The sequence below is a fragment of the Cannabis sativa genome, chromosome 6, assembly GCF_029168945.1.
Source record: "Cannabis sativa cultivar Pink pepper isolate KNU-18-1 chromosome 6, ASM2916894v1, whole genome shotgun sequence".
Lineage (NCBI taxonomy): Eukaryota > Viridiplantae > Streptophyta > Magnoliopsida > Rosales > Cannabaceae > Cannabis > Cannabis sativa.
The window spans coordinates 26,049,838-26,061,954 of record NC_083606.1 but is presented as its reverse complement, the minus strand read 5'-3'; the positions used below and the strand labels follow the sequence as shown (position 1 = coordinate 26,061,954).

General features: G+C 33.8%; 1 protein-coding gene across 3 annotated transcripts; it reads right to left on the bottom strand.

The window, feature by feature from the left end:
* Positions 1 to 868: 868 nt before the first annotated feature.
* LOC115725513 (calcium/calmodulin-regulated receptor-like kinase 1) lies at positions 869 to 4,866 on the bottom strand. Of its 3 annotated transcripts, none has more exons than XM_030655063.2 (8): positions 4,489 to 4,866; positions 3,393 to 3,766; positions 3,038 to 3,191; positions 2,689 to 2,815; positions 2,243 to 2,328; positions 2,077 to 2,148; positions 1,668 to 1,871; positions 869 to 1,485 (listed from the first exon to the last, which is right to left on the bottom strand). In XM_030655063.2, the coding sequence occupies exons 2-8, from the start codon at positions 3,704 to 3,706 to the stop codon at positions 1,156 to 1,158; spliced, it is 1,287 nt and encodes a 428-aa protein (XP_030510923.1). In that variant the 5' UTR covers positions 3,707 to 3,766; positions 4,489 to 4,866; the 3' UTR covers positions 869 to 1,155. The 3 variants fall into 3 exon arrangements, with proteins under 3 accessions (XP_030510923.1, XP_060973164.1, XP_030510925.1); XM_061117181.1 differs by having other exon boundaries at positions 4,771 to 4,788; XM_030655065.2 differs by lacking the exon at positions 4,489 to 4,866 and adding an exon at positions 4,171 to 4,400.
* Between the last annotated feature and the right edge of the window lie 7,251 nt (positions 4,867 to 12,117).

The window sequence follows — 12,117 nt, the reverse complement described above, 5'->3', positions numbered from 1 at the left end:
AAGAAGTAATATTTTATAGTAAATTCAATAAATATAAATTTATATATATGAGATTTTTTAAATAAATATTAATTTTTTTAATACATATCAATTTTTTTAAAATATATGTAAATTTGTTTTTTTAAAAAAATATATATAAGTTGAATATAATTAATTTAATTTTTTAATCATGTTTTAAAAAAAAATGGTATTATTTGTTCAAAATTAATTTATTCCATTCCATTCCACTATATAGTCAACCAAACATAAGAATATGCATTCAATTATTGATTCCATAAATCTAACCAAACAACCTAATCCTATTCCTATTCTTATTCCATTCCATTACCATTCCTATTCCATTGTTTTCATTACCTCCAACCAAACGGGCCCTAAGTTTCTATCTCATTTCATTGATAGTGCTTGAAAAGATAGATGAATCCCTTTAAAATTAGATTTTTTTTTTTTAAAAAAAAAGATTAGTACGACGCTACTGATTAGTATTTTGGCTATAATTTTTTTAATACAACTCAGAATTGGATGATTTAAGATGTTTTGGAATGCTAAGAACGAGATCTAAAACTTTTATGTTGAGCTCCAAGTTCAATTTTGCTTCTAAGGTCGTCAAATTTAATATTAAGCTCTGCCTTGTAAAACTGAGCTTGTTGACTTCCACTATTTTCTACCAAAATATGCTAACATCCTCCAAATAACTCTAATTTTAGAAAGGTACTGTAATTTTGTAAATAAAAGGAAAGAAACCAGTTGAGATGTAAATTTCTCTTTAATAATGCCCAATTCCAAAGTTTTGAGAAATGCGTAGTCACATGAGTGTATTGTTTGACAAAGTTACTAATATAAAAGTTGTTAGGCTTAGGCTCTTCAAAAGTAACAGAAAAAAGGGTAATTTTTACTTTCATTTCCATTCCTCAGTATGAAGTATTCAATTTACAAACTCTGTTGTCTATCACTCTAGCAAACAGAAACTTAACAAGAAAAGCTTGTTATCTGAATCCTATGTCACTCAATCTGAATCTCAAACTCCCTCTACTTCTTTCTGGACTGCACATGTATCAAAAGAAAAACCAAATGAACACCCCCGCCCCCCCACCAAAAAAAAAAGAAAATAAAATAATAATAAAAATAATAATAGTGAGAAAAAGAATCCCCTCATTTCTAAACTTCATAATCAATTGTACTCTCCACAGACTCTTCTCTTCTGTGATCAGGGACGTGCGAGTTGGTTTCTGGTCCATCCACATCAATGGTAACTTCATCTGTCATGGCCGATAAGGACTTATGGTGCCTCTTGTCGTGTCTCAGCTTGAGTATCCTTGATAAGATTTGCACAATGTCTCTCATGGAAGGTCTTTTTTTCGGAATACGATTGATACATTTGTATCCAAGTGCTGCCATTTCATTAAGCCCTTCTACGTCGAACTTCCCGTCAAGACGAGAATCCACAATCTCCTCCCATCCTACTTTCCCCTCTGTGTTCATTGCAGCCTACATTTCATACACATAATATGTTGTCATGGAAAAAGATGCAACTAGGTGGCCATGATGCAACAGCATATTACTTCTCGTTTCTTCATGTACACACAAATATAGAATTATATATATATATATATATATATATATTTATATACATATATAAAGAGAGAGAGAGAGAGTGATTAGATTCATACAAGCTCGACATATTCCATGAGTCCTTGTTGAGGAGTTCTGCCAGCTATAAGTTCGAAAAGCAGAACTCCAAAGCTGTACACATCACTTTTCTTGGTGAAAGTCCTTGTAGATATGTACTCTGGATCAAGATAGCCAAAAGTACCCCTTACATTTGCTGCATGACTGTTCACCATCTCTTCTCTTGAAAGCCCAAAATCTGCAACCTGTTAATTAAACATAACCAGATCTAACAAATTTCATAATATAACCCCATCAATACTACAAACCTTGTTTGAAGTTAAATATCCACAAGTAACAAGGCTATATCAGAATCCATAATTCATATCAAAAACCAAAATAGAAATTTATCATGGCAATTGTGCTTTAAAATGAAGTAACAGAATCACAATCAACGATAAGTGAACGTACCCTGGCTCTCATAGATTGATCTAGGAGAATGTTATTAGATTTGATATCCCGGTGTATTACAGAAGGAACAGCCTGAACCAATAGCATAACATAGAAAAGTAAGCACAACAAGCATACCTGTGAAATAAATACAGGAGTTTCCAAGTTGGAACATGAGATTACTTACCCCATCGTGAAGATACTCCATACCCCTTGCTACATCTAAAGCTATATGAACCCTCAAATCCCAGCTCAGTGGCTCCCGGTCTTCATCTAAACAATGAAATTTGTTGGTATTAATCTACATTTCATTGTTCTTAATAGTTAGTGTTACAGAATTTGTACAGTTCACCAACTTATTTGTAAGAATTTGACTCTAAACAATTAGCGTTTCCAATATCCAATTACTATATGTTGCATAATTTCAAGTCTAGAAGTGATGATTTTATACAAGTCCAATGATCCAGTGAAATCAGTTGACACCATAAAATGTTGTAGTGCAAACACAACACAGAAAGCTCGTTTACATACTGTTCTCAGCCAAATTAACACAGTTTCATGCATAATAGTGTATCAAAAAATACATACATTTCCGCACAAATTATGAGAAAAAAAGGGTCATCGCCAACTTACTGTACAAATGAGATGCCAAGCTGCCTTTGCTCATGTAGACATATATAAGCATATGCTGCCCTTTCTCTGCACAAAATCCAATCAAATTCACAAGGTTTCTGTGATGCAACCTCCCCAATAACATAACCTGCGATAGAAGAAAGCAATAAATTGAGGCATATTAAAGATCTGCTTCACACAAATATATCAGCAAAAATTAGGTTCATGAGACGACGAGGTGAACAAGAAACATTCAATTGGTCATGTTAAGAAAATTACAGAAAGAGGTCCTCAACTTGTGGCAAACTGAAACATATGATAGTAATGGATTGCTCTCTAAAGTAAAGAATTTGGAATTTACTATCACTACCTCAGTCTGAAACTCTTTCTCCCCTTGCTTAGAGTCAGTTGCTAGAACTTTAACAGCAACAATCTCTCCTGTTGACATCTGGGCTTTGTATACAGGACCAAATGCACCTTGTCCTATTAGTGTTGTAAAATTATAGGTTGCTTTTTGCAGATCCCTACACCAGTGACATTAAAACAAGCAAACTAAAGAACATATATAAAATAAGGAAAATAAATACATAATATTAAAATATGTCCCCACATATTCTATTACCAACATTTACAGTTTTTGGGTTAAGTGGTAATCAGTATTCCCAACGCAAGTGCAGAAATCTCAATCATAATCATTGTAAGATGAAATTTAAAAGGGAAATTACTTATAAGAATACTCAGGTATTCCTGATGCTGAAATCACATTGCTCTTCCTGAACCCATCAAGCCAGAATGAGGAGCCATTCCGCCCTGATTTGACAGGGGAATCCGGCCCAATGGTGGAATCAGACAGAATGGAACAAGAATCAATACCATTGGCCCGTATAGGAATAGTCGCTGCTCTTCTAGAACTGCTGTTCCCAATCTGGGAACGCTTTCTATGATACCGAAAGCAAAAGAACCCAGAAATGGCCAAAAGTACTCCAATCACCACACCAATAGAAATCCCAATGATTAGCCCGGCCGACTCGTCTTTCATCTCCTTCTGAACTCTTTTACCATTCCCTATTCAGTTCAATTCTCCAACCCATTTACACAACTGCAAGATAAACCCCATCAACCATTTAAGAGGACTTGGTCAGAAAAAAAAACCAAGGATAAAATAACAAATTTTGATATTTTCACGCTGTTTTATCGTCTCACACAAGAAAATCCGAAAGATGATGTCAAATGTTTGACGATTCATTTGGCATTCACAGCCATAAAATAAGTCAACTCAATAACATAATTTTCCATATCTACAAAACCAACAATCTAGAATTCAAGAAGAAAACTCTGATTTGAAATTAGCAAAACAGAAGCTCAAATTTTCAAGTTTTTGAAGACTAGATTTTACTTTTTGTTAAGGAAAATATTGTTACAAAATCTTAAAAATACATAATAAAACCAGCAATAATTATCATCACGGAATCTTATTAAACCTTCGATGAAAAAGACTAATACCCAACAGTTTTTCTTTAACATAAATCTGAATAAGAGCTACATAAATGTGGGAATTCACAAAACTCAGCAACCAGTTGAAACTCCATTTTACTTCCGTTATAGTCGACTTCGTTGAAAAAAAAAACGAAAGAAAAAGATCTACTCTTCAAATCAGAGTCTATGCATTTTAACAAAATTCTTATAAATAAGATCATATTTTGGACTCCCCTACAAAAAAAAAAAACAATAAAAGAAACGCTCATTCTTAATCACAGGAAACGCCCATTTGTGGTTCAAGCAAACTCAAGAAGATTTTGAATATGAAAGCATAGAAATTACCTTTAAAAAAAACCAGAAATGAAAATGTTAGGAAGGAAAGAAGATGAAGAGCTGCAGCGTACTATAGAAATGTGGCAAACTAAGATTCCATGGATGAGATGAGAGTAATGAGAGAATTACAATAAAAGTACTTTGAAGAAAGGAAACAGTAAGAAAAAAGGATCTAAAATAAAACAATGCTTAAAACAGAGAAAGGGAGGAATGAAATGATTCAATTCAAACTTCGGAAAGTAAAGAAAGGAAAACAGAGTGTCTTTAAATTCCGTGAGTTGCCGTTCTTACAATAATCTCTGTCTCTGTGAATTAACTTTTTTTTTTCTTTTTTTTTTCTCTCTCTCTCGTTTCGTTTACCCAAAAATGGCCTTTTGGCCAATTGTTTTGGACGAATTTGTCCCTTTTGCGTTGGAATTTCGAGACATCATATTTAAAATTATAATTAATAATTAATTATTGTTAGAATTAGTACTACCATTAAAATTATATTTTACAACACTTCTAAATAAGTATTATTTATTGATTATTACTTAATAAATTTTATAAATATTAATTTATTTTTTTGAAATAGATTTCATTAAAAAACAGCCTCACTATTACAATATTTTTCAAAGCAAGAGGAGCATTCAGCTCATTAAACAAACAACCTGACAAATAACAGGATCCCCGGACAAGACAGTAGGCAGCCCTATTAGCAGATCGATAAACAAAAGAAATTAAAATATTCTTTAAATTGGATACAATCAAGCGACAATCCTCCACCAACAAACCAAACTGAGACGTCATATGGACAGAGCTATTGATTGCTTAAACCACAACTAACGAATTTGTCTCAATAATCACATCCTCCCAACCTTTCTTCTTTATCCAACTCAACGCTTCCTTTATGCCAACTACTTCAACAATTTTAGGCAACACAGCACCATCTCTAGAATCTGAAATTGCTTCAATAAGATGACCATTTTGATAACGGGCCACACAACCAAAACCAAACCTTTACTGAGCTTCAAAAATAGCACTGTTGACATTAACCTTGATCTTATTACCAATCGGTTTGCTCTAATGGTTACTATTAGAATACACACCATAGCATAAACAGATGCTGGTGATTTATTTTTAGCAACCCTCCATTGATCAAGGACCGTCCTTACCGACTTAACCACATCCAAAGCAAAGCTTGTTTTTTGCTGTCAAAAAACTTCATTACGTGTCTTCCAAATGCTCCATGATACCATGGCAGCATCAACGACAACATCACCTTGATTACCATCCAAAAGCTCGAAAAACCAGTTGCTAAAATTGTCCAGACCAGAAATTATAGCAGCAGCCGAGAAAAACCAGCATGATTGGGCAAAACGACACCCAAGAAGCACATGAAATATTGTCTCATAATTGATATTACATAAAGGGCAGATGAGATCAACATTTACATGCTTAAAACTAAGTTGTACCTCCTGGAATATATTTTATCAGGATCTAGATTTACTAACAAGTATATTTTTTACATCCTAAACATGAACTTCTTAAACGATATAAAATAAACACATAAAAGGTATGAGAAACCTTACATTGGTTGCAGCGGAATTAAATGACTCCTTCCGCTCAGATCTCTAACCCTTGTATCCTTTCTGTAGCAGAGTATAACCAAGATCAAAGCCCGACACTCATTCTGATGTTTGGATTCTTCACAGTCTTACACACTATGATTGAGGACTAACTTGCTATGTGTGGGCATGCACTCAATCACGAAGGCTCGAATTCGATAGTGAAGTAAGCTATAGGATTTCAAAATTAGAAGAAGAAGTCTCATAAACCTAGTTGTCAAAGAGAAAGAAAACTAGGTTTAAAGCTTTTGAAGCATTAGTTGGATAATGAGACCATATCTTTCCTTTTATACTAATTTCACATAGGGTTAGGGTTGATTTATTTGGAATAAAAAAATGATAAAAATAGAGCAAAAATACCCTTAAGTGGCCGGCCATGAAGTGGGCCCTACACTAGTTAGATTTTTGCCATTTTTCTTAACTATTTATCTATTTTTCATAAATACTACTTTTTACACTTTCAACTCTATAAATGCCAAAACTATTTATTTAATAATTAAAATAATTATCAAATAACATTGTCATTTATAATATTTTAATTAGACTCCATAAAGTCTCTTAATTAACAAATAAACCCTGAAATCCTATTTCTTATCATTCAAGCCTTATCTTAGTGAAAAATTAACAAACTAGGCATAGTCTAATTTTAGAATTATAATTGATTAACTAAAATCAATTAACTGAGTCTTACAAGAAGTTTGTCTCAACTAGTATGGGGACCACGGGCCTATATAACCGAGCTCCCAATAAGCAGATCTAGAACTTACCAAGTAAATTCTCTAACTTATTAATTCCTCATTGCACCACTATAAAATTTGAAATGCCACTCTCAATTATATAGAACACTCTATATGTTCCACGATATAGATACGTGTTGGGTTTTATGCCCTAAATAAAACTCATTTCATATAATCAGATTTACTTATTAATAAAGATCAGAAATAACATTTTATGTTGCATGGTTCACATGATTTATTTCATGATTATAGGTATATAATGTATGAATTCTTTTTAAGTCCAGAACATATGAGTTGGTTAAAGATTATAGTGTTGTCAGCACAGTGGAATATAATCTTTATTATATGTTCAAAAGTTTATTCTCTGATTTGTCAGAACACTGGATTTAGACTGACATGGTATAATCAGCGATAGGTATTCTTACACCTTGGAAAAGTGTTATGTCCTTTCCAGGACATTGGCAAAGTTTACCAGTATCGGATGTATGGAGTATACATCGGAAGGGACCGATATTGAACTTTGATTAGATATGTTGAAATTTACCGTAATATCTATTCAATTCAATATCACCTGTTGATCCTAGATCACATGATCGAAATCCTGATATGGTTAGGCTCAATTCCAAGAGTGTTATTCGTGTTCTTTGATTTGTTAGTTAAGCCTAGTTTTGTATCAGGGTGATCCGTACATTTTGGGAACACGGTAATGCAATTGAGTGGGAGCGCTAACATAAATATGGAATCTATAGTTTCTATTTGGCAAATAGAAGTAAAGGATGATTTCCTTCGAGCTTAACCAAACGAAGATAAATGGTGGAGATCTCATTTCACTTAGGTGAAATATCATTTATACAGGGTTAAGTGTTTTAAGGATAAAATACATTGTAGGGTGTTACGGTAATTTAATCCTGTACAGTGTAAATCATCTATATAGAGGATCATTGATCACATTAGGGTTATAACAATGGATAATTAATGACGTGTCTATATCGTGGAACATATAGAGCGTTCTATACGACTGAGAGTGCAATTCCAAGTTCTAAGTGTTGATTCAATGAGGAATTAATAAGTTAGGGAATTTACTTGGTAAATTCGGTTCGACTTATTGGAAGCTCGGTTATATAGACCCATGGTCCCCATACTAGTTGAGGCCATACTGCTTGTAAGACTCAGTTAATTGATTTTAATTAATCAATTATAATTCTAAAAGTTAGACTATGTCTACTTTATGAATTCTCACAGTTTAAGGATGAAATCGTAAAGAAAAAGAGTTTCTAGGTTTAATTATTAATTGAGAGACTTTGCATGTCTAATTAATAATTATTTTAAATGACAATATTATTTAATAATCTATTTTAGTTATTAAATAATTAGTTTTGGCATTTAAATGATTAGAATTGGAAAAATGGCATTTTTGGAGAAATTGAAATAAAATTGAGGAAACTGCAAAATCCAAGTGAGGCCCATATCACCCTATGGCCGGCACCTCTTTGTGTGTTTCCCAATTATTATTTTCAATTTTAATTGCCATGTAATTGCTAATCAAAGCCTAGCAAAAATAGGAAAGTGGTGGATCACACTAAGTAAGGCAGTTAATTGATTACACAGTAATTAAGGAAACTGTTTTATTTGGAAAGTTGTGCTCTCCCTTCTCCCTATATATAGCAGCCCTTGTTCTCTTCTCTTGCATACCATATGAAGCCATCAGCCACGAAATTAAGAGAGAAAAGAGAGAGAATTTTCGAAATCCTTGTGAGATGAGTAGTGCCCACACACATCAAGTGGTATCTCAATCATAGTATGGAAGACTATGGAATTACTGCATCAAAGAAGGAGAAAAGAAGATCCAGGTTCAGATCTTGGTGATGCTCTGCTACAGAAAGGAATCAAGGGCTAGAGATCTGAACGGAAGGAGTCATAATATTCCGCTCCACCCACTGTAAGGTTTTCTAACTTTATATGTGTTTATTTTCATTGTTTTAGAATTCATATTAGGCTGTTAATCCAACATACTTGTTAGTAAATCTAGATCCTGGTAAAATAATTTCCAACAATACGCTATAAGATTATCCATTTGTTGTTATTCTAATAATCAATTATCCTCTATAGATGATTTACATTAAATAGGGATTAATTTACCGTTACACCCTTCAATGTATTTTATCCTTAAAACACTTAGCTACCTATAAATGATATTTCAGTTAACTAATATTGTTATCCCAATTTTTGCACTATGATGTGGCATCACGAGAATGGTGACACGTGGAGTCCACTTGGAACATCTGTTCGGGAAGATAGGCTGAGCAGGATGCCTCGCTGGCATGCCCAGAACAAGATATTCAGCGATCCGCGCAGAGCAACCAACACTTAGCGAATGCAGCTTTCGCATCATGAGTCATCAGCACAATCCCTATAACTCAGGGATCAATTTACGTGGATATGGCATACACACGATCCCACTATCAGTGTATTCATCCTCAATCCCACGATCCTTGCATTCAGCATTGATCCCACGATCTTTCTGTTTATACGCATTGTAGCGAAAGGGGAAACTCTTCCTCTCCAAGTTTACTTGCCCTATAAATAATGATGCATGTTCACTGGGCAAGGGATCAGTCGAAAAGCAGTTGAGCTACGACTATACTATTATCTAAGAATTATATATTCAGAGATACTGTTGTAAGAGCTATAAGAAAAGGAATCTTTCTCCTTGATCTTAAGTCAATACAAATAACCAGGATTAGGCTATTACCGAACTGCTCGGGGCTGAACCTCTATAAAATCCATATGTCTTTTTTATCTTATATCTGTTATTATATATCGTTTATCGCTTACAAAATAGACTCAGTGTCGTTGGCTAAAAACGAAATCAACATTTTGGTACTTTCATTGAGAGGGGGATCACAAATTGCTCTTTATTCAACATCCAACCGCCAATACGATGGTGCAAACTCGTAGAGGCCTGATTGATCCGAAAAATTCACAGACGCTAGATCCTACATCGCCGAACCCAGGGAGCACAATGGTTCCGCCTGCTGTTAATCCTAGACAGCCGGCAAAGTGGGGAATGGTGAGATACTTCCTATAGGTGGAATTGCGCCTAGTGTGCAAGAGACTGGGAATAATAGTTCCGCACCCAACCAGGGCATCCATAATACGACTGTTTTGACTGCAACCAACGACCAGATGACTATCGGAGATGCAACCGAATTACAAAATCTCTGTGACGCGCTCGGACTCATGCAGGGTCATAACTGTTGGGTTTTATGCCCTAAATAAAACTCTATTTCAATGTAATCCAGATTATTCAATATCAATATAGTAACAGAAGTATTTTTCATTCATTTGTGTATGTTTTGGTTCACTTTATCAATTGTTTGTCTATTTGATTTATAAATTCATCCAAACCCCTTTCACATACTTGATCATGTTTATTGTGTTGTCAACACAGTGGAAAGTAAACATGACTACGTGAATAAAGGATTCCTAGATTTATCAGAACACTGGGTTTTACTGATATGACAATCTACAACAGAGTTTACTTGCATTTGGAGAAATGCTATGTTCTTTTCAGAACATTGGTTAAAGTAAAGCTCAAGTTGGATGCATGGAGTATGCATTGGAATGGACCGATATTGAACTTTGAAATAGATTTATAAAACTTATCGTAATATCTATTCAATTCAATATCACTAAGTTGATCCTAGATCACATGATCTAAATCCTGATATGGTTAGGCTCAATCTCAAGAGTGTTATTCGTGTTCTTTGATTTGTTAGTTAAGCCTACTTTTGGGTCAGGGTGATACGTACATTTTGGGAACACGGTAGTACAATTGATTGGGAGCGCTAACATAAACATGGAATCTATAGCTTCTATCTGGAGAATAGTAAGCAAAGGATGATTTCCTTCGAGCTTAACCAAACAAGATAAATGGTGGAGTACTCATTTCACTTAGCTGAAATATCATTTATACAGGGTTAAGTGTTTTAAGGATAAAATACATTGTAGGGTGTTACAGTAATTAAGTCCCTTTACAATGTAAATCATCCATATAGAGGATCATTGATCACATTAGGATTATAACAATGGATAACTAATAATGTGTCTATATGGTGGAACATATAGAGCATTCTATATACTGAGAGTGCAATTCTAAGTTTTATGTGTGGATTCAACGAAGAATTAATAAGTCAGTGAATTTAAGTAGTAAATTCTTGATCTGCTTATTGGAAGCTCGGATATATAGACCCATGGTCCCCCCACTAATTGAGATAATATTACTTGTAAGACTCATTTAATTGATTTTAATTAATCAATTATAATTCTCAAGTTAGACTGTGTCTATTTGAGAATTTATCACTTATTAAGGGCAAAACAGTAAATAGAGATTTTGAAAGGCATATTTATTAATTAGAAAACTTTAATTAGTTTTATTATTAATAAATAAATGACAATATATTATTTGATAATTAATTTTAATTATTAAATAATTAGATTTGACATTTATGTGGTTGAACAAAGGAATTGGCAGTTTTTGACAAAACAGGAAACTAGCAATGTAGGAAAAGGAAAGTTGGAAAAGTGGCAAGTCTTGTTTCCACAATGCCTAGGCCGGCCACCTTACTTACCTTTTCACATTGATTTTTCAATTTTTAAATGTCAATTAATTCAACCATAGCCTTAGGTGGTCTTCTATAAATAGAAGGTAAAGGCTTCAGTTTTTGTACACAACATTTTGACAGAATTTTCTCACACAAAAACTCTCTCCAAGCTGCCACCCTCTCTCTCTCTACCTTCTCTGTTTTGAAATCTATGAGTGATAGAGTAGTGCCCACACACATCAAGTAATACCTCAATCATAGTGAGGAAGGCTGTGTAGAATTCAAAGACAACAAAGAAGGACTATCGGGCTCAGATCTTGATTATAATCTACGACAGAAAGGAATCAAGGGTTAGAGATCTGAGTGGGAGGAGACATATTCCGCTGCACCCAATGTAAGATTTCTGATATTTTTATGTGTTTAATTTCCCATCGTTTTAGAAGTTCATATTTAGGTTGTTAAATCAACATACTTGTGAGTAGATCTAAGTTCCTGATAAAATAACTTCCAACAACTGGTATCAGAGCCATGGTAATTGATTTGCTTGCAAGAAATTTAGACTTAAAACGATTTGTTTGTGTTTTGGATGGTATCATGTTGCTTTGTGTGTCATATTGATGTTTGATTGTTGTTTTGTAATTCTGGGAAAAATAGTTACTTTTCTGTCTCTGTAATTATTTTTATTGTATA